Here is a 21,337-nt window from a genome sequence, read left to right on the forward strand (position 1 = left end):
TAATTTATTTATGGCTGACCTAGAGGAAAAATTCCTGAACAGCATGGAACAAAAACCATACAGATACTATCGCTATATTGATGATATTTTCATCATATGGACAGAACGTGAAGGAAACCTAAAACAATTTTACTCATTGATCAACACTTTTCATCCATCAATCAAACTAAAAATGGAATACTCAAACACACAAGTCAACTTCCTAGACACCACAGTATACATCAAGGATGATACGCTTCACACCTCAACATACAGGAAACCCACTGACAGATGCAACTACCTCTACAATTCCAGCTTCCACCCCCAACACACAAAACGTGCCATCATACACAGTCAGGCCATTAGATACCACCGAGTATGTTCTGACTCAAGAGACAGAGATAAACATCTCGGGACACTAGCAGACTCCTTCCATAAGAAAGGTTACAAGGACAAAACTATCAACACCGGCATAAACACAGCCTTGAGAACCCGAAGGGAAAATCTACTTCAGTACAAGGAGAAAAAAAAACAACCGTGTACCTCTAGTAACCACATACAACCCAGCACTAGAAGGGATAAGAAAAATAATCAAAGATTTACAACCCATCATAACAGAGGATGGAACTCTGAAAGAAATATTTCAACAACCCCCAATACTGGCCTTCAGACAACCCCCCAACCTCAGAAATAAACTAATCAGTAGGAAACTTCCTTCTGATTAGGAGGTCACAAATAATGGAAGCAAAACCTGCAATAAAAAACGCTGCAAACTGTGCAACCAAATCAATCCATCAAAAAGTGTCAGACACTCAAAAGGGATCTTCAATATCTCCAGATCATACAGCTGCACCTCCAGTTATGTTGTGTACCTTATCCAGTGCAGAAAATGCAGCAAAGGATCTTATGTTGGCGAAACAGGACAGAAGTTGTGAACAAGGATGAATCTGCACAGACATACCATCAAGGAACATAAAGAAGATGACCTCTGCACACGTGTGGGACACCATTTCCCACAACCGGACCACACAATGGGAGACCTCAATATTTTAGTTCTTAAAAAGGAATTTTCAAAACTATTCAGGAAAGGAAAAATTTTGAACTAAGAATATTAATTCTATTTGACACAAGAGATACCGGCCTTAATTTGGACATGGGATTCCTCACTCATTATCCAAAAGTTTTACGACTCCCTCTGTGAGTGTTAAAACGCCCCCCCCCCCCCCAAGTCTTTGCTTTTGCTCTGTCTTATCTCTAGTCTAATCCTAGCTTTATAACCATTGCTGTGTACATTTGTTTGCGTGGATTTTTTTTTCTTCTCCCCCTTTTAACATTTCTGTTAACATTCTGCTAAAACTTTGTAATAGTACTGCCTGGACCCTGAAGACGGGACATACCCCGAAAGCTTGTCCTCAAAATTGTATCTTAGTGCAAATAAAAAAAGTATCACAGACAGTACTCAATTGTTTCCTTTATGGTCTGATATCTACTGCTAAAGTCATCTTCTAGAGCAGGGCTTGAAAAAGCCGCTCACCCACTCGCAAATGCGAGTAGAAATTCTCTAGCGGCGAGCACAGATGAAGCATGAAGCGACTGCACCTGCACTCCGAGCCTCATTGTGAAGCTGAGTTCCGGTTTACAACTTCCGGTTTCCAAAATTTGGACCATGAGCTTCTTTGGTGGACAACAGCGAATAGGGCAGCCCATTCAAATGAATAGGCTGTCCTATGTGTGACTCTTGTCTCCGCATATGAATCTCGCTTTTTAGGTGACTAGCAGGACCCTATGTTCTGGCTAAGCGATATGCGCATGGGGCCAGACAGTGAAAAGCAAAATCACTATGCAGCACCGCTAAGCAGGAAACAGAACCCAAATATGTAATAATAAATACACTGTATAAGAAATAATAAATCTACCTCTGTACACGAATACATTTACAAACTATAAAGAGAAGCAGACTGTTTTTAAAGCTGAACTTGAGGCAAAACAACAGCGAAATGCACAGATGAAAAATATGTATCCGAGAACCTGCTAAAGGATTTTTATTTCTGCAGCACAGGATGAACTAGCTTTTACTACTAAGAGAATGTTTGGTATTTTTAACATTACTTCTCCATTTTTACTGAGACTTGCAAATTAAATAAATTATATTGACTGTGTAGTAATTCTGGAAGAGGCAGGAGAATCATTAGCAGCCAAATCAAAAAAGAAAATCATTTCCCAGCATTATAATGACCTACCTTCCTGAAGTAAAGGGGAGATGAACGGCTCCATAACCTCTGACAATATCGTTCCCAAAGGCGTCCGGCCCATAGACACTGACCACAATCTGCGGCCCTGAAATACAAAACTGAAAACTTCACTCTAGTGTTCAGGAAATGTTTTTCATGGTTTACAGTTTGGTTGTATCTGGAAACAGGTTCAAGACTAGATAACAGTTTTCAGTGAAATTAATATAGGGCAGTGATGGTCAACTTTTTTGATATAGGGGGGCCTCAAGTGTGGCTCCTGACATCATCAAGGGGCCACGCATCAAATGCATTCATATTCATTATTAGAGACAGAAGACACACAAGAGGATACAGTAAAAGACTAATGGAATGATACAAAAGATGGTAAGAGACTGCGGGTAGAATACAGCAGTCAGAGACTGCAGACATAGTACACAAGATGGTTAGAGACTGCAGACATTCTATAGCAGATAGTCAAACACTGCTGACTTTCTACAGCAGATATGAGCATGAAAAAAAACAAAACAAAAACAAAAAAAAGACTGTGCTAGGACTCAAAAAACAGAGCAGCTAGCATGATACCAGAATACATAGTATAATAAATATCACAAAACAATAGTGCAGCCCTAAGATAAATTAAAATGTATGTGCAATACAGTAGTGCAATGCAAATATATCAAACTCGTATTTGTCATCACAAATTGAAAAAATAAAGGAATTCAAGTGTGAAGCCAAAAACTGAATTCAGGGGTTCTTCAAATTATGAGAGAAATGACAGATGTGGATGTCAAATGCCACCAAAACATCTTAATGATAAACCACACAGCACCTCGGTGTACAACAAAGGGAGGCTTACCAGAATCATATGACCCCCAATTAAGAGTGGTCAACCAGCGCTCGTGTATCAATCCAAGATATCCAGCTTCCCTCAAAACCACAAGTCAAATGATTGTAGTGCTGCGTTAGATCAGATCGCTGTGTATATATACTCAGTTTGACATAGTATCAAGAAAAAGAAGACAGGCTCTCCATAGTGTAATCCTGATTAAAAACACCAATTTAATGTGGTAAATGCACTTACAATGAAAAGATGACAATCAGGCACTTCATATAAAATAAACAACTCGTATTTCAGAATCCAAGATGGCCGCAGCGTGATCATGTATGCGCAGTGGCATGTGTTCCGTCTCTGCCTGGGCAGAGACGTAACACACACCACTACGTATACCTGACCATACTGCATTCATCTTGAAATCTGGAATACGAGTTGTTTATATGATATGAAGTCCCTGATTGTCATCCCTCCCAGTGATCAGACTGCAACATTGTACCTTTAGGCAAAGCATAAGGTGAGATAGGCTGCAGAAGAGGCTGATCTGTGTCAGATATTTGTGAAAACAGCCAGAAACTGCACAGGCACCAGGATTTGAGATGATTGTGTCATCTGTGAGCCAATATCACAGGCTTGAATGTAGATTGTGACCCTGGAAGGTGCCTAAACAAAGATGGCTCCGTCCTTCTGGGGTGAAATACAGACAAAGGCATTGTCCTAGGGAGTGATGTGGGAGGTAATAAACACCTGATACGATGTGTTACACTTACCATGCATGCACCTATGAGTCTCCTGCAGACACCCATGACTTTAACGGTGTTAAAAGGAGGATAAATAGTCTTTTTAAAGTACTCTGGTGAACAATACTAAGAGAGACCTGCTGAAATCCATTGCAAATGTAGACTGTTCCTGAAAAGCTGCACCTAGACCTGGATCCGGTTTCATAAAACTCCTTACTGGAGTCCTAATCTTTCCCCACAGATTAGAGGATGTGTGTGTCAGTGTGGCTGTCTGGGCGTAGTCATGTGCTGTTGAATTTGTGTACATTATCCTTTGTATACCATATTTGTTACTTTGGGCTGCACGTAGTCCTAATCTTTCTATATATATATATAGCATCCCAAGTCTTGATGAAGGGGGCACAACCTGACCCCTGAAACACATTGGCTTGTCTATCAGCCTTTCAACTTTTGCCAGTGGGACAATGCTGAAGGCTGCATCCTACTAGCTGCCATGTAGCTAACCTCTAACCTTCTGGTGAGGACCAGACCACACACCTCGGTGAGGACCTACATCTACTACTGGTGACAAAGGGGGTCCACTACAACCCACTACAGTCTGGATGTGAAGGATACTTTATTGAATAGGAACACAATGGCTAATATGCAATCATGATCCCAAAGGTGAATGAAAGCGCTACACCACAAAAGTCTGAAAAGATTTATTCCAAAGAAAACCAAGCCAACACTTTTCAAGGCCAGGCTGTGCCTCCTTCATCAGGGCTTAAAATCGAAGGTCAGGACTCTAGTTCCAATTTGAAACTTATAAATTGTTGGCTGCCAGGGCAAGTTCTCAAGATCTGTTTCCTTTAGAGAACATGAACTAGAGTCCGAATATTTCATTATATATAGCATTCTAAGCCCTGATGAAGGGCACACAGTCTGGCCCAGGAACCGCACTGATATGTCTTCAGATTTTTGGATTCTAAATGGTATGGCATGGTGCTTCAGTTATCCTCTGGTTCCAGGATGTGATGACAGAAGACATCATGAATTCAAGAAGTCAATGTCAAGACTTTACCTCTTGAGCCCCTCTTGTGAGCCATCGCAAATGCAGCACCTCACATGTGGTCTCTTCTATGCAAACATGGTGGCACATGTGAATATATCATGTGACACGTTAAATATGCACATAAACTTAGACCAACAGCAACACCTGCCAGGGAGCTTTCTTTAATGGAAATAGAGCTTTGATGAGTCCATTCAGAAAGCTTCCCTCTCAGAGCCTCAGTGGGAAATGAAGTTCTGGACACAATAGCCAGTGAAAATAAATAGAATGTGGGGATTGTACTTAACATCAGAGTCTCTGTATAATGCTGATAAGGACATACAGAAGAAAGCATCTGCTTCATTCTAGAAATAATAGAGATATGACCTGTGATGATGGCTTTGCTTAAAATCAATGTCAGGCCGCGGCAAGACATTTCATATTAATCAGGCTCCAACAGGCGGATCGCTGGGGAGAACAGGAAAAAAAAAAAAAAAAAAAAAAAAACGAGCAAGTTCTGCATTCCTTAATGCAAATGAAAGAGCTTTACATCCATGCCTGCAGGGGAACGACTGCAATGGCTCACCATTCAGCCGACGATGTTACTTATTTATAAAGTTCCTTAAGAACAGAGAGTCATAAGAGAAATCCCAAGTCAACCAACTGCCCGGTCACTGATGTGCGTCAGAGTGCTCAACGCCATATTGGTTCTATTTGAATTACAAGGGTTTTTTTTCTACGATATTAAAGTAGGCCTGAACTGCACTTTAAAAGGACATGCTGCATCCAAAAAAACACAGGGCAACGCAAGTCAAATAGGGCCTCCGACCAGCCATGTGTAATTTTATTATTATTATACAGTATTTATAAAGCGCCAATAGTTCGCTCAGCGCTGTACATTACAAAGGGGAACAGAACATGTGACAGAACAACACCAATACAATGCAAAACATGAGGGGATTGAGGGCCCTGCTCTTTCGAGCTTAATTAAAGTTAATTACATTTTGCTGACATGCACCTATCAACACGAGACCGACTACTGATACAATTACAGTGCAAAATTAGATTTGTATGTCTAGAATGTCCCTTGAAGGCAGACCACACTGCTTATCACCAGTGGTGTATTTAGGTTTCATGCTGCCCTAGGCAACACAAAAATTGCCGCCCTCCCCCACGGAGAGACCCTGACACAGGCCAACACCTCCCTCCCCCATGAAGAGAGCCTGACATTGACCAACAACACCCCAGCCCCCTACCTGGCCGTCCACTACCACCGCCCCCCATACACTGGCAACCCCCCACCCCGGGAGGAGATAAGACACTCCCCTTCACAGCTCTGGAAATCCCCGGGAACAAGAGTCAGGCTCTGCATACCCCATCTAGCAGCCCCCAGCCTCTCTCAGATCCCACCTGGTCCCCATGCTGAGTGTGTCCCTTCTTCCATCCCTTCTTTCAGGGGTGGCGCTGCCCCCCTGAAACATGCTGCTGCCCCCCTGAAAAATGCTGCCCCAGGCAAATGCCTTGTTTGCTTTGTGGTAAATACACCCCTGCTTATCACAAGGAAAGAGGATACTACATTGCCTGTACAAAGTTTATATCTTTGCATGGCATAGAACTGGCATGGAATTTTTTTTTCCAATGCAATCTCTTGCATTCTGTTATGTGTGTGTCTCTATAAGAAGCATGAATAATTCCCTATATGTTCTGATTTAGCCAACAGTACAGTGCCTCTGCTGCTCTAAAATCCCACAAGTGTCGTCATCCCTGCCTGCTGGACTATAGAAGTCCACGTATCCCCCACCCCTCTCCGTACCTCTCCACTTGCATACAGTAAAGTAGAACTACAGGCAGTTTATTTTTTGCCATCTGTGTCCCATTGGGGAGATTTACCCTCACTTCCTGTCCCATTGCCAAAATAGGAAGTAAGAAAATGTTGGCAAATTAAGGGAATTCCCTGGGGACCCCCAGTTCACCAGAAATAGTGTCCCCAATGGAAAATTTCCCCTCTATCACTTTTCTGGGGACAACCCAAAATTTGGGGTTTCTCTTCCTTTCACTTTTGATGATAACAGTAAACAGGACAAATAAAAAGGGTGACTCCCTAACGGAGACACAGACAACAGTAAAAACCAGATAAGTGTCCAATCCTTCTCCACTCCATCCAAACCTAAAAAATGTTTTGCCTTTAGTCATACTTTGAATTTGATCTTGTAGTTTATTGTCCCTTTAAATAGTTTGTTTCGGCCAAGCTGACCCAAACAAACTGTTACGGCAGTTGGACAGGAACTTCCCAAAGGATTGGGCTAAGCACCACTCAGCCATTCACAGGAAGCTTTGTAATCTATGAATGAAGCAGAGCGTGTGACATCATCCGCCCACCTAAGCCAATCAGAGGAAGCTTTGTATACATTCACAGAATAAAAAGCTTCCCGTGAATGACTATCACCATCTCATAGCCGGAACAGAATGCTGTAAACTGTATGTAGCTGAGGCGACATACAACTAATTCGGCGTGCACACCTCTTAGTGCAGTAAATAGTATGTTTGGGTCAGCTTATCCCAAACAAAATATTTAAAGTGATATTAAATGTGGACATCAGATTTAATTTCTCTGCCAGAAAAATGCTGCTGCCTTTACTCCCAACTACCTGCCCACACATTACATGCAAAAGGCTCTTGGAAGATGTTGCTCTGGGTGCGAGCCTACAGCAATAGGAAATGAACTCCAAGCAGTTGCCCCTGCAAGCATTTTATAGACCTGTGACAATGTCACAGAAAATAATGAAAGCCGTTTCAAGAACATAGTGAAACAGAAAAAGAATACTAGGATAAGATCTAGAGGGAGAGAGGGAGGTCTGGGGGTACACCTAGTTAAATGATGGATTTATACGTTAAGGGGCAAATTTCTAAAGCAGTGAATGACATTCACCAAACATTCACTACAGGTGAATCTCCAAGGCGCATGTGTTTTAGATGACAGTAAATAATTCACCATCAGCGAATACTTGGTGAAAATCAGATGTATAATATGCCAGAATAGTGGAAAAACTTGAAAACTATAGATGTGTGCATAAATCAGATAATGCAGCTACATCAGGCTGGTTAGAAATAGGAGATTTTACATCTTTTGAGACTACAGTTGGAAAGAAGAAAACTGTTGATAAAAAAACAATTCTGGGAAATTAGTAAACACATTATATGTAATGCACTGCAGCAAGAATGCATAGAGAACCCCACGTGGTCAGTGGAATGATATGTCCTCAAACATCATCTGAGGGTAGGTTCACATCTGTGCAGGTGGTGCCGCTGCGGATCCACACGAAAATCCATGCAGCCACACCACCAGCACAGAGAAATGCGGACCCGCGGCCCGCACTGGAAAACACAACTGTACTGGGAACCGAGGGACTTCCCTGCATGTCATGGGACACGGGAGTCCGTTCAAATGAAGGGGCTCTCGTGCCCGCGCAAAACGCAGCCGCATATATGTGAACTGGTATTAACTTACATTAGACTTGCTGTATGTGAGGAACAGCAAGGGACCTGTGGGCATGTATGGGAATCCCTCTACTGCATCACAAACAGGAGTTCTCAGATCACCACGGGAGTCCATTTAAATGAATAGGCTCTTGTGCCTGTGCAAAGCATGGCCCGCACGGCCGCATACAGTGGGGCAAAAAAGTATTTAGTCAGCCACCAATTGTGCAAGTTCTCCCACTTAAAAAGATGAGAGAGGCCTGTAATTGGCATCATAGGTAGACCTCAACTATGAGAGACAAAATGAGAAAAAAAATCCAGACAATCACATTGGCTGATTTGGAAAGAAATTATTTGCAAATTATGGTGGAAAATAAGTATTTGGTCACCTACAAACAAGCAAGATTTCTGGCTCTCACAGACCTGTACCTTCTTCTCTAAGAGGCTCCTCTGTCCTGCACTCATTACCTGTATCAATGGCACCTGTTTGAACTTGTTATCAGTAGAAAAGACACCTATCCACAACCTCAAACAGTCACACTCCAAACTCCACTATGGTGAAGACCAAAGAGCTGTCGAAGGACACCAGAAACAAAATTGTAGACCTGCAGCAGGCTGGGAAGACTGAATCTGCAATAGGCAAGCAGCTTGGTGTGAACAAATCAACTGTGGGAGCAATAATTAGAAAATGGAAGACCTACAAGACCACTGATAATCTCCCTCGATCTGCGGCTCCACGCAAGATCTCGCCCCGTGGGGTCAAATTGATCACAAGAACGGTGAGCAAAATTCCCAGGACCACACGGGGGGACCTAGTGAATGACCTGCAGAGAGCTGGGACCAACATAACAAAGGCTACCATCAGTAACACACTACGCCACCAGGGACTCAGATCCTGCAGTGTCAGCCGTGTCCCCCTGCTTAAGCCAGTACATGTCCGGGGCCCGTCTGAAGTTTGCTAGAGAGCATTTGGATGATCCAGAAGAGGATTGGGAGAATGTCATATGGTCAGATGAAACCAAAATAGAACGGTTTGGTAGAGACACAACTCGTCGTGTTTGGAGGAGAGAGAATGCTGAGTTGCATCCAAAGAACACCATACCTACTGTGAAGCATGGGGGTGGCAACATCATGCTTTGGGGCTGTTTGTCCGCAAAGGGACCAGGACGACTGATCCATGTACAGGACAGAATGAATGGGGCCATGTATTGTGAGATTTTGAGTGTAAACCTCCTTCCATCAGCAAGGGCAGTGAAGATGAAACATGGCTGGGTCTTCCAACATGACAATGATCCCAAACATACCGCCCGGGCAATGAAGGAGTGGCTTCGTAAGAAGCATTTCAAGGTCCTGGAGTGGCCTAGCCAGTCTCCAGATCTCAACCCCATAGAAAACCTTTGGAAGGAGTTGAAAGTCCATATTGCCCAGCGATAGCCCCAAAACATCACTGCTCTAGAGGAGATCTGCATGAAGGAATGGGCCAACATACCAGCAACAGTGTGTGCCAACCTTGTGAAGACTTACAGGAAACATCTGACCTCTGTCATTGCCAACAAAGGATATATAACAAAGTATTGAGATGAACTTTTGATATTGACCAAATACTTATTTTCCACCATAATTTGCAAATAAATTCTTTCCAAATCAGCCAATGTGATTGTCTGGATTTTTTTTCTCATTTTGTCTCTCATAGTTGAGGTCTACCTATGATGCCAATTACAAGCCTCTCTCATCTTTTTAAGTGGGAGAACTTGCACAATTGGTGGCTGACTAAATACTAAATATTGTTTTGCCCCACTGTATATGTGAACGGGGGGGGTTACTGCACTGAAATAAAAGGGGCAGACCAGAGACACTCAGGTTGGGGAGGAAAGAGCTAGATGATGCTGGATGTCCTCCAGATAGAAATAAAGCGGTTTCTGTCTAACTTGCTGCAGCTTCTAATACGCGCTGTGAAAATCTCACAGTGTAAAGTGAAATCAAAGTCAACAATTTCAGTACAGGAGAGGAGTCTGTACAACTCTGCAAGACTGAAGGCTGGAGATCAGATTTAATAAAATGTGCTTTTATGAACAGCAAGGTGCTGATTACTGGCTTCTTGTGTGCCTGGAGACCTTATTGCTATGATTTTATATCCTTCTACTATTAATACATGCATATACAGTTTCTATGACAACAATGCATAGCGTATGTCTAAATAACACATAAAACAAAAGTCAGAAATACTTCCATACTGAGCTAAACGTTATTCAGAGGAAGAAAGAAGCTGGGAGAATAAAACTCTTTGCAGGTGTTACAGATTAGTAATCAGTAATTACAGGAAATCTGCAGTAATCAACAGGCAATAAATATATTAAAAAACGAAATGAAGTATGAAGAAGTCAGAGGAAATGGTTCATCGTCTGCATGTCATATCATCTTAATGAATCTTACGGAGATCAAATTCCAAGAGAAACCACAGGGGGGGTATTTGCTGTGTGCCGGTTCTCAATACCAACACATACATAAAAACATTTCACATTTTATGGTCTCACACAGGTCAGGGTTTTGTGACATTTATAAATTCATTACAACATCATTATTGAAGAATTCACAGAGAATATTGCATACACAGGTTATGACCCAACACATTTCTTGGAACAATGTCCACTTTATTAGGGATACCCATTTGGTTTAAGTGATAGAAGTAATCTCATATCGTGGATCATACTGGATGAATCTGAAGCACATATCCTCAACTCAACAATTACCTTTCAACCACTTCACCTCTCCCACCTGTTCACCACCAATGGACCAGAGGAATTTTTACATTTCTGCTATGGGCCTGTTTATTCAGCGATAACTTTGTCATTACTTAACCGCCGCCCGCCATATAGTAATAGGACGGACGCAAGGTGGTTCTCGTTCTGGGAGGACGTCATATGATGTCCTCCCATTCTCACCACGCATGCGCGGCTCCGGGAGCGCACAGCGCGGCGTTCGGTGGTGCGCTATGTCCCTCGGACACAGCGGATCACCGATCTACAGAAAGAGCCGAAGATGTTGGCTCAGTCATGTGATCAGCTGTGTCCAATTACAGCTGATCACATGTAAACAGAGAAATGCCGGTTTTCAGCATTTCTCTCCTCACGAGCTGTCACGCTGACAGCTAGTGAGGAGAGGAGAGCCGGTAATCGGCATTCCTCAGAGGGGACATCTACACAGATCATCAGAGCACTGATGATCAGCGTGCCCTGATGATCTGTGTAGCCCCAGCAACGCCACCTGTCAGTGTCCATCAGTGCCAGCTCTGTGCTCATCCATGCCACCTGCCAGTGCCCATCAGTGCCACATTTCAGTGCCCATCAGTGCCAGTCAGAGCTGCCTTTCAGTGTCACCCATCAGTGCCAGTCAGTGCCACCTATCAGTGTGCATCAGTGCCGCCTATCAGTGCCCACCAGTGCCAGTCAGTGCCACCTATCAGTGCCACCTATCAGTGCCATATATGAGTGCTGCCTTTCAGTGCCCATCAGTGATGCCCGTCAATGCCCATCAGTGCCACCTACCAGTGCCTCCTCATCAGTGCCCATCAGAGCCACCTATCAGTGTCCATCAGTGCAGCCAATCAGTGCCCATCACTGAAGCTTCATTAGCGCACATCAGTGAAGGAGAAAAATCACTTATTTACAAAATTTTATAACAAAAACTACGAAAAAACATTTTTTTTTTTTTTTTTAATTTTCAGTGGTTTTTGGTTTGTTTAAGGAAAAATAAAAAACCCCAGAGGTGATTAAATACCACCAAAATAAAGCTCTATCTGTCACAAAAAAAATGATAAAAATTTCATATGGATACAGTGTTGCATGACCGCGCAATTGTCAAAGTGCAACAGCGCTGAAAGCTGGAAATTGGCCTGGGCACGAAGGGGGTATAAGTGCCCTGTAGGCTAGTGGTTAAAGCAGAACTCCAGGCAAAACATCTTTACATGTCCTTGTTGCTGATTTCCTACCTTCACTTACTATGTCCTCCATCTTCTGGTTCACTCAGTAGTTGCTCTGAAATATCCTATTCATTTTCAAATCAAACCGTTAATTCACTTTGCTTTCCTGTTTGTAAGACCGGTGGTTGTTATGTCTCCTATTCCCCAAGCCACTGGTCTTGGCACATCCCTTCTGTAGTTCTTTCTCCAGGAAGCAGTGATGTGAATCAGCCCCACTTGCAGTGGTGGGCGGACAGGGACTCTCAGACTCATTCAACATGTACAGACCTAGTGTAACCACCCACATGCATTCCACTTCCCTGTGGTTGATGGGAATTGTAGTTTCCTTTTACTGCAAAGAAGATAGGATATGATGTAATCCCGACTATTATACCTCCTCCTTGGCAGAGCAGATGCAGTTATCTTTTGAACTACAGAGATGAGGTCATGAAAATTCATTTGCACTTTTCTTCTAAATGATAACAATTTTCAAAATTGTATTAAAGCGATACTAAAGGTTAATTTTTTTTTTTTGTAAAACAACAAACACGTCTATACTTACTTGCTCTGTGTAGTGGTTTTGCACACAGCAGCCTCAATCCTCCTCTTCTTGGATCCCCAGCAGGCTCTCCTGGCTCCTCCTTTCTTATGGGTGCCCCCATAGCAAGTAGCTTGCTATGGGGGCACCCACTGCTCCGTGTTTTCATTCCCACATGGAGCCATGGCTTGGCCCTGCTCCCCCCCCCCTCCTCCTCATTGGCCTCACTGGATGTGATTGACTGTCTCAGCCAATGAGGCGGCAAGAGACCCAGGACAGCCGAGGCTGTCGTGTACATCACTGGATCTCGATGGGGCTCAGGTAAGTATTGAGGGGGCTGGGGGCACTGCTGCAAACAGAATGTTTTTTACCTTCATGCATAGAATGCATGAAGATAAAAAACCTTGAGCTTTTACAACTGCTTCAACTGTTATTTTGTGTAGGTGGGTGTACTAATGTGTGATTTTTTTGCCTATCCCAGGGTTCTTCTTTAAGATAAATACATATATTGTTTTTTTAATGACAAACAAGGCTTTTTTTTTGGGAATAATGTCTTGCAACAATGATTTTTCTTTTTTTCACAATCCTTAAAAAAAATTAAATGTAACAAAAAAAACTTAACAATATCCACTTGAGCAGTATTAATTTAAAAATAAATAGTGTTACTGCACCTAAAAAGTACACATTTTATTCTCTAATTTGTCCTATTTAAAATGACACTAAAATTATGATTCTGGTACAAAATTCAATACAAATGAATAAAGTGTGTTTTTTTATTAAATGTTGCGCTTTTTTTAAATGTGAAATGTGTAACTATATGTTAAAGGTGTAATAATATTATTGAACAAAACAAAAGCAAAAAAAAGTTTAAAAATTATTCATAAATAAAATAGAAATGAAAAAAAAAAAAAAAAACTAGCAGGAAAATAATAATTGAATGGACAAGGAGAAAAAGGAGATAATTAGGGCTGAGTAGAGTAAACTAAAGGTTCATAAGGTGTTAAACAGAGGAACATTTAACGGAAAAAAAAGAAAACACCTATGCAGTTTGCATTTCATCCATTTCTGTAGTGCGTGTTGCATTTTGATGCGTTTTTATGCGGCTTTTTTTTTGGAAAACTTATTGCTGGGCAGATTAAAACGCTAAACTCATCAAAAACGTGTCAAAAATGCAGTGAAATGAAGTCTATTGAACCAAAACGCACCGTTTTGCATTTATAAAAGTCTTTGACCCTTTCCAAAAATCACATCGCTTGAAACATTGTGGTGATGTGAACTTCACCCATAGGAACTCATATTAAATGGACTGTAGTGCGTTTCTGCATAATGCAAAATCCTTAGGTGTGAACCTAGCCGTATACCAGTTGAGCAAGGATGTTGATAAAAAAAAAAAAGCAATCTGCGAGTGTTTGACAGCTCCAGCTGTCAGAACGTTCTTTGTGTACACTATATTGCCAAAAGTATTGGGCCACCTGCTTTTGTAGTCCGTAGGGTTCAATATTGAGTTGGCCCCGCCCTTTGCAGCTATAACAGCTTCACCTCTTCTGGGAAGGCCGTCCACAAGGTTTAGGAGGGTGTCTATGGGAAGGTTGGACCATTCTTCCAGAAGCACATTTGTCAGGTCAGGCACTGGTGTCGGGGGAGGAGGCCTGGCTCACAGTCTCTGCTCTAATTCATCCCAAAGGTGTTCTATCGGGTTGAGGTCAGGACTCTGTGCAGGACAGTCAAGTTCCTCCACCCCAAACTGGCTCCTCCATGTCTTTATGGACCTTGCTTTGTGCACTGGTGTGCAGTCATGTTGGAACAGGAAGGGGCCATCCCCAAACTCTTCCCACAAAGTTGGGAGCATGAAATTGTCAAAATTTCATGCTCCCAACTTGGTATGCTGACGCACTAAGAGTTCCCTTCACTGGAACAAGGGGGCCAAGCCCAACCCCTGAAAAACAACTCCACACCATAACCCCCCCTCCACCAAACTTTACACTTGGCACAATGTAGGCAGGCAAGTACCGTTCTCCTGGAAACCGCCAAACCCAGACATGTCCATCGGATTGCCAGACAGAGAAGCGTGATTGGTCACTCCAGAGAACACGTCTCCACTGCTCTAGAGTCCAGTGGCGGCATTCTTTACACCACGGCATCCAACACTTTGCATTGCACTTGGTGATGTAAGGCTTGGATGCAGCTGCTTGGCCATGGAAACCCATTGCATGAAGTTCTCTACACACTGTTGTGCTAATCTGAAGGCCACATGAAGTTTGGAGGTCTTTAGCTATTGACTCTGCAGACAGTTGGTGACTTCTGCGCACTGTGCGCTTCAGCATGCGCTGACCCCGCTCTGTCATTTTACGAGTTGCTGTTCCCAGTTGCTTCCACTTTGTTATAATCCCACTAACAGTTGAGCGTGGAATATTTAGTAGCCAGGAAATGTCACGGATGGACTTATTGCACAGGTGACAACCTATCACGGGACCACGCTTGGAGTCACTGAGCTCCTGAGAGCGACCCATTCTTTCACCAATGTTTGTAGAAGCAGTCTGCATGCCTAGGGGCTTGATTGTATACACCTGTGTCCATGGAGGTGATTGGAACACCTGAATCCAATGATTTGGAGGGAAGTCCTAATACTTCTGGCAATATAGTGTATTTGGCAAAGCCAATTTGATCAATGAGAGCTAAATTGTGGGGTACTGGGACAGGGGAGGTCCTGGCAGCAGGACATGTTACATAAGCCCTGTGTATGATGATGGCATTTTTTGGGGCATATATAACACACCCAGACTCTACAACTGGTTAAAAGGCATCAGGACTGAGAAACTGATCCAGCATATAGAGGTATAGAAGAAACGAGAAAAATCTGTGTCCATTGTCCTGTTTATGGTCTGTATTTAGCTCTGTACACATGTAAACATATGTGCTAATGTTTACATGTGTACTTTTATCATAAATGTATGCTATTGGCCTTGAATGGTTGCCTGTATCCTAGGATGCAACTTGCACCTGCTACCTGTGTCCTAGGAACATAGGATGCTAGGTGTCAGCAGCCACCTCTGTCCTAAAAAGATTCAGGAGCCATCTGTAACATAGGACAAGAGGCGTCAGGCGCCACCATGCATAGCTGCACCAGATTCTGAGTGCTCCAGTTTTAGTAAATCTACCCCCATGTGTACATGTGTTGTATCAGACGGCTAAGCTGCCTGCTGTGAGCTTCCATAAAGTTACAATGTGCAGTCCAAGTTAGTTATCAGAATGTGAGGGTTTCTTTCTTTCTGCTTGTAGCTAACAGTTTTTTTGGCTCAGCTGTACTTATGAAAAAGTTATTATTTTAAAAATCATATGGTTATACTGTTTCAGTACATTTAGACATGACTGGAATTTATTCTGAGATACTATTGGCAAAGGTACTGAGCTAAAGAACTGATCTATAAACTTTGGGGACCTGGACCTTTAACGTCAAATTGGAGAATCACAAGACCACATGTTATGATTTGGGGAGGATTTCTGCAGGGGAATTTACATGTTTTTTCTCTCTCTGGGATAATGCTGCTTTCCACCTTCCCCATAGAGTGCTCTGTGCTGGCAGAGCTGAGTAATGCAGGACATAGACGGTTCGTTTATCGGCTGAATTTTCATCCGAAATAATCGGCCGATTTTCGCAACGTTAGTGGGGCAATGTCATCGGCCGATTTTCGCAGTTCCTCATTTCTTTTATCGGTCATGCTGGAAAATTCGCGAAAAATGGCCGATTTTGGCCATCATTGGTGGCAACAGAACGGCCGAAAAACGAACAGTTTATGGCCTGCATAACAGCCACAATCTTCATCACGTGTCCTTTCACATACCTATATTAAGCAAAGAGGAGGAGCCTGCCTGACCGGGTCTGTTACTAACTTCTGATTATAGAGTACACAAGGTCATAACAGAAGAAAACCTATTGGTCTCTTCTGTCATCAATGCCTCTCGCAGCCTGTCATGTGGTCTGAGCTGTGAAAGAGCAGCTCAGATTACATTACTGCTGACAGGCGGGGAGAGGAATTTATGGCAGAAGAGACCAATTGCACCTCTTCTGTGCTGCACATTCACAGCTCAGACCACATTTACATCACTCTACTTGTGCCACGATAAAGTAACTTTAGTGAACATGCACGGAGTGACGTTATCAGGTCCTGGCCATTCAGGCAGTCAAAGAGTAAGATATTTCAGTACAGAACAGGCGCCTATATAACTGTGCAAAACTGAAGATAAAGCCAGAAATCAGCTTTAAACACTTCAAGTCCAGACACTTTCCCCCCCTTCCTGTCCAGGCCAATTTTCAGCGCTATCACACTTTGAATGACAATTGCGCGGTCATGCAACACTGTACCCATATGAATTTTTTAGCATTTTTTTGAGACAGATAGAACTTTATTTTGGTGGTATTTATTCACCACTGGGATTTTTATTTTTTTTTTGCTATATAAATGAAAAAGTCCAAATATGTAGAAAAAAAAGTGTTTTTCTTATAACATTTTGCAAATAAATAATCTTTCTTCATAAATCTTGGCCACAATTTATTCAGCTATCTTTTTAGTAAAAAAAAAATAACCCAAATTAGTTTATAACCAAAAATTGTACATTTTTCAAAAGTTTTTTTTTACATTTTTATATTATGTTTTTTTTTGAACATACTGTCACCCTAGCAGTACAGTGTCACCATAGTGACACTGTACTACTTGTGGGGGGTGATGAAGTTTTTTTTTTTTTTTACACCGATTGTTTTTACACCCATAAAGGCTGTAAAAGCAATCATTTCTTCTTTCTAGCTGCATTCTTGCAGCCATTGAGAAATACTGTGAGAGCTGTGATTGGTCACAGCTTGTCACATGGTACAAGGCTGTTGTGAATAGCCTTGTACCATGTGACCTCTGTGATCATTCACAGATTTCACACGTAGTAAGCAATGATGTCAGAAGTGACATCTTGCTTACTACTACTGATGTGATCACTGATTGGCCACATGATCAGGACCTCACACGGATCGCAGTGCCGCGCGCTCTCAGGGAGCACGCACAGTCCAAAATGGCGTGTGCCGTTTATGAATGGCAACCCGCTCCTTCACTGCCCCCATCTGGCCGTTTATATACATGGGCAGGACGGGAAGTGGCTAAGGGCCAGTTCACACCATAGAAATGCAGTCCCGATGCGTTCCAGATGTGTTTCTATATGCACATTTTTGACGTGTTCCGGTACATTTTTGATGTGTTCCATCTCATTTGTTCCCCCTCTGTTTCTTCAACTTAAATAAGGACATGTGCGTTTTTGGTGAATTTTTTATTCATTTTACAGCATTCCAGTACAGTTCAGTGCAGAAAAAAATGCAGCATGTTCTACTTTTTTTCCTGTTAGTGGAACGCACTAGAACTGACTGTACTGGTGTAAACTATGCCATTGGAAACCATGTAACCTACTATCAATGCGTTTTTGATGCTGAAAAAAAAGGCACTGGACTGCATGTGGTGTGAACTGGCCCTAAATGTAAATGGTGTCCAGGAAGGTTCTTTAAAAAAAAAAAAACAAACAGGGTGATGCTACAGAATTAATACTTTGTCTTAGCAATCGTGCAAGTAGAACATGTTACAAAAGAGTCAGCTTAGCATACTTACATCCGTACGGATTGGTACTTTTGAAGGTTATTTCGACAGGAAAGTTCCACACAATCTCCTGCTTTATATGTCTATTTTTAGAAGCAATTTGAGATATTCCTTCTTCCACCCCCTGAAAAGAAAAGAAATATCAATCTGATTACAGCAAACAGTGGAAAAACTAGCCAGCTAATATAGAGGAGTCGAAGGACAGAGTATGAAAAAAAGGTAGTTTGGTGACACCTAGTGGTACAAGTGCAAACAGCAGATTCCCCTGTCTTGTATACAGTGGCTGTAATGAGCAACAGAAAAGGTGCGATTCGTACTCTAATGTAGATTAGATGTCAGAAACCTTAATTCCAAAAATTTCTCATGGACTTTTGAAGTGCCCCAAAGAAAGCCACGAAGATATACAAAATTTAAAATATCTGGGGAGGAAAGGTACCTTTCATTTTTTAATTTTTTTATATAAATAGGAAGAGGACCTGTTCATTTGTGTTTAAATCGGACCATGCACTCAAATGCAGGTATATTAAATAGCAGTCCACCCCCCCTGCCAAAATATTGTGGAGAAAAGTTAAACATTCTACATACCTTATAGTTTTGCTGCAGTGTTTATGTGCCAACACATGCTGATAGGGGGAGAGAACAAAGTGACAGAGATAAATCCATCCTCGGTTCTCCTTTCACTACCCAATTATATAATGGGGGAGGGACAAGACCTGTAGGTGTTGCCCAACTGCAGAAGAGAAAACTGGACAGGTCTGGACTGCGTGGCAGAGCGGTGTAAATCTGAGGACTGGATGAGCAGACATACAAATCATTTGGTGGGTGAAAGAACTCCCATTTATGTATTTCTTCTGTGGATTTAGCAGTCTGCCTGGAGTCCAGCTCTTAAAAGTACACAATGGTGGTTATGTGATCTGGCTTAATGACCAATTCAAATGTGTTTGTGGAGGAAAACAATGTGAAGGGTGTGCTGTGGCAATAAGGAGGAATCCACCTTATGCCTGATAAAATTCTTCCGGGATTATGTTTATTTTTTTATTTATTTATTTTAACATACTGTCACCCTAGCAGTACAGTGTCACCATGGTGACACTGTACTACTTGTGGGGGGTGATGAAGATTTTTTTTTTTTACACTGATTGCTTTTACACCTTTAAAGGCTGTAAAAGCAATAATTTCTCCTTCTCTCTGGCTGCATTCTTGCCGCCATTGAGAACTATTGAGTGAGCTGTGATTGGTCACAGCTTGTCACATGGTACAAGGCTGTTGTGAATATCCTTGTACCATGTGACCTCTGTGATCATTCACAGATTTCACACATAGTAAGCAATGATACCACAAGTGACCAGGATGGATAACAATCAATGATTTTTAAAAAGAAATTTAAAAAAATGGATTTTTTTTATTTAAATCAGATTTTTTTTATTTAAAATCGGATTTTTTTTAAATAAGATGCTTTTTGAGGAAAATATATTACCATCCACAGGTTATTCCATCATGAAATAAAGATTAGTTTTTTAATTATGTAGAATGAGGCTGTATATGTTTAATTTTTTTGGTAAATAAATTCCATGAATCCATTCACAATGTCAGGCTCTTCCAGAGGTTTTTGTAAGATTATTGGGCAGTTTCTCTGCCTACAAGATATTATCACAGATGATCGGTTTACTTTTGCAGTTCTCAAAACTGAATTTGACTCAGCGGAGATCACATGACTCTTCTTCACAGCAAAAATGTTATAACATGAACAGAGTTAAGAAAAAGACCTTCATCCTAACTTCTACAAACCTATGAATACAGAATCAACCCCTTCACTGCTAAGGTTCAAGAAGTTCAGTGAATAGAATAGAAACAATATTTTTCTGATTGTTTGGAGTGGAATAGATCTGCACAAGAAGAAAGTGAAACTAAGTGTGAGGGGGAGGGGCTGACAGTCTAAGGTTCTTAAAATATATATATTTTGTTTAGCCAAATTAGTTACCAAACATGGATGTTTAAGCAAATCACATCTGCTGGAATGTTATTGTTTCAGTTGAATAAATTTAATTAAATTGTTATTATTAAGGTAATGATTATTTTTCTCCTTCCTAAATACAACAGAAAAGTTGTCCAAATATGAATGATTAACCTATTAAACTGGGGATAAAAAACTAATATGAAAAGTTATCATTCTAAAAATCTTCATCTACTTGCATATTAAAGTTATACCAGCAAGAATTAGTCTTTATGTAGAAAACTAGGATTACATCAAGCCTTACTGACTAGGGATTTAAATCAAATCCACCCTGCAAGTGACATCTTGCTTACTACTCTGCATGTGATCATTGATTGGCCAATCAGTGATCAGATGATCGGGATCTCGCTCAGAGGTCCTGTACGACGATCGGTGTTCCACTGTATCCGGAAGACACAGCGGGCACTGGATCGCGGTGCTGCAAACTCTCAAGGAGCACGCACAAGCAGGGGGCGGGGAGGCTGTTTATAAACGGTCACCTGACCCTGCACTGCCACCGTCCGGCCGTTTATATACAACGGCTGGATGGGAGGTGGTTAAGGAAATTAAAACAACCACCAGATATAAGAACTGATAAGCTGCAATATATAAATACTGTTACTTTTGGGTTTAGATAAGCTCTAGGTAATGGCCAGTAGCAGTAGGGGCCGCATAGCTCTGAATGTTTTTAGTTCTTCATGCAAATTACCCCTTAAATACGTGCCAGCATTCATGGAAAGGGATGTCATTTTTCAGATATTATACATGAATGGAGGAAAACAAAGACTTCACCCCTGCCTATGAAACAAAAATAATAACTGGATAAATACAAAGAGCGTCTTTCCAGAAAAGACATATTTACATAGACCTAAAGGAGCCAAATGTTCCCAGAAATTGTCATTAGCGCCCCCTTCACCGAGAAATAAAGCCAT

General features: G+C 41.8%; 1 protein-coding gene across 2 annotated transcripts in view; it reads right to left on the reverse strand.

Annotated features, from left to right (window-relative positions):
- The window catches only part of B9D1 (B9 domain containing 1), a 148,640-nt gene that overhangs the window by 121,512 nt on the left and 5,791 nt on the right, over window positions 1-21,337 (reverse strand). For both annotated transcript variants that reach the window (XM_089656026.1, XM_089656024.1), the window contains exons 3-4: window positions 18,425-18,536; window positions 2,220-2,316 (exon numbers count right to left, since the gene is read on the reverse strand). In XM_089656026.1, coding sequence (XP_089512152.1) covers window positions 2,220-2,316; window positions 18,425-18,536 — 209 coding nt within the window. The remainder of the gene's footprint in view (window positions 1-2,219; window positions 2,317-18,424; window positions 18,537-21,337) is intronic.

Source organism: Staurois parvus, unplaced genomic scaffold (assembly GCF_062004578.1).
Source record: "Staurois parvus isolate SC_StPar_1 unplaced genomic scaffold, SC_StPar_1.0 ptg000882l, whole genome shotgun sequence".
Classification (NCBI taxonomy): Eukaryota; Metazoa; Chordata; class Amphibia; order Anura; family Ranidae; genus Staurois; species Staurois parvus.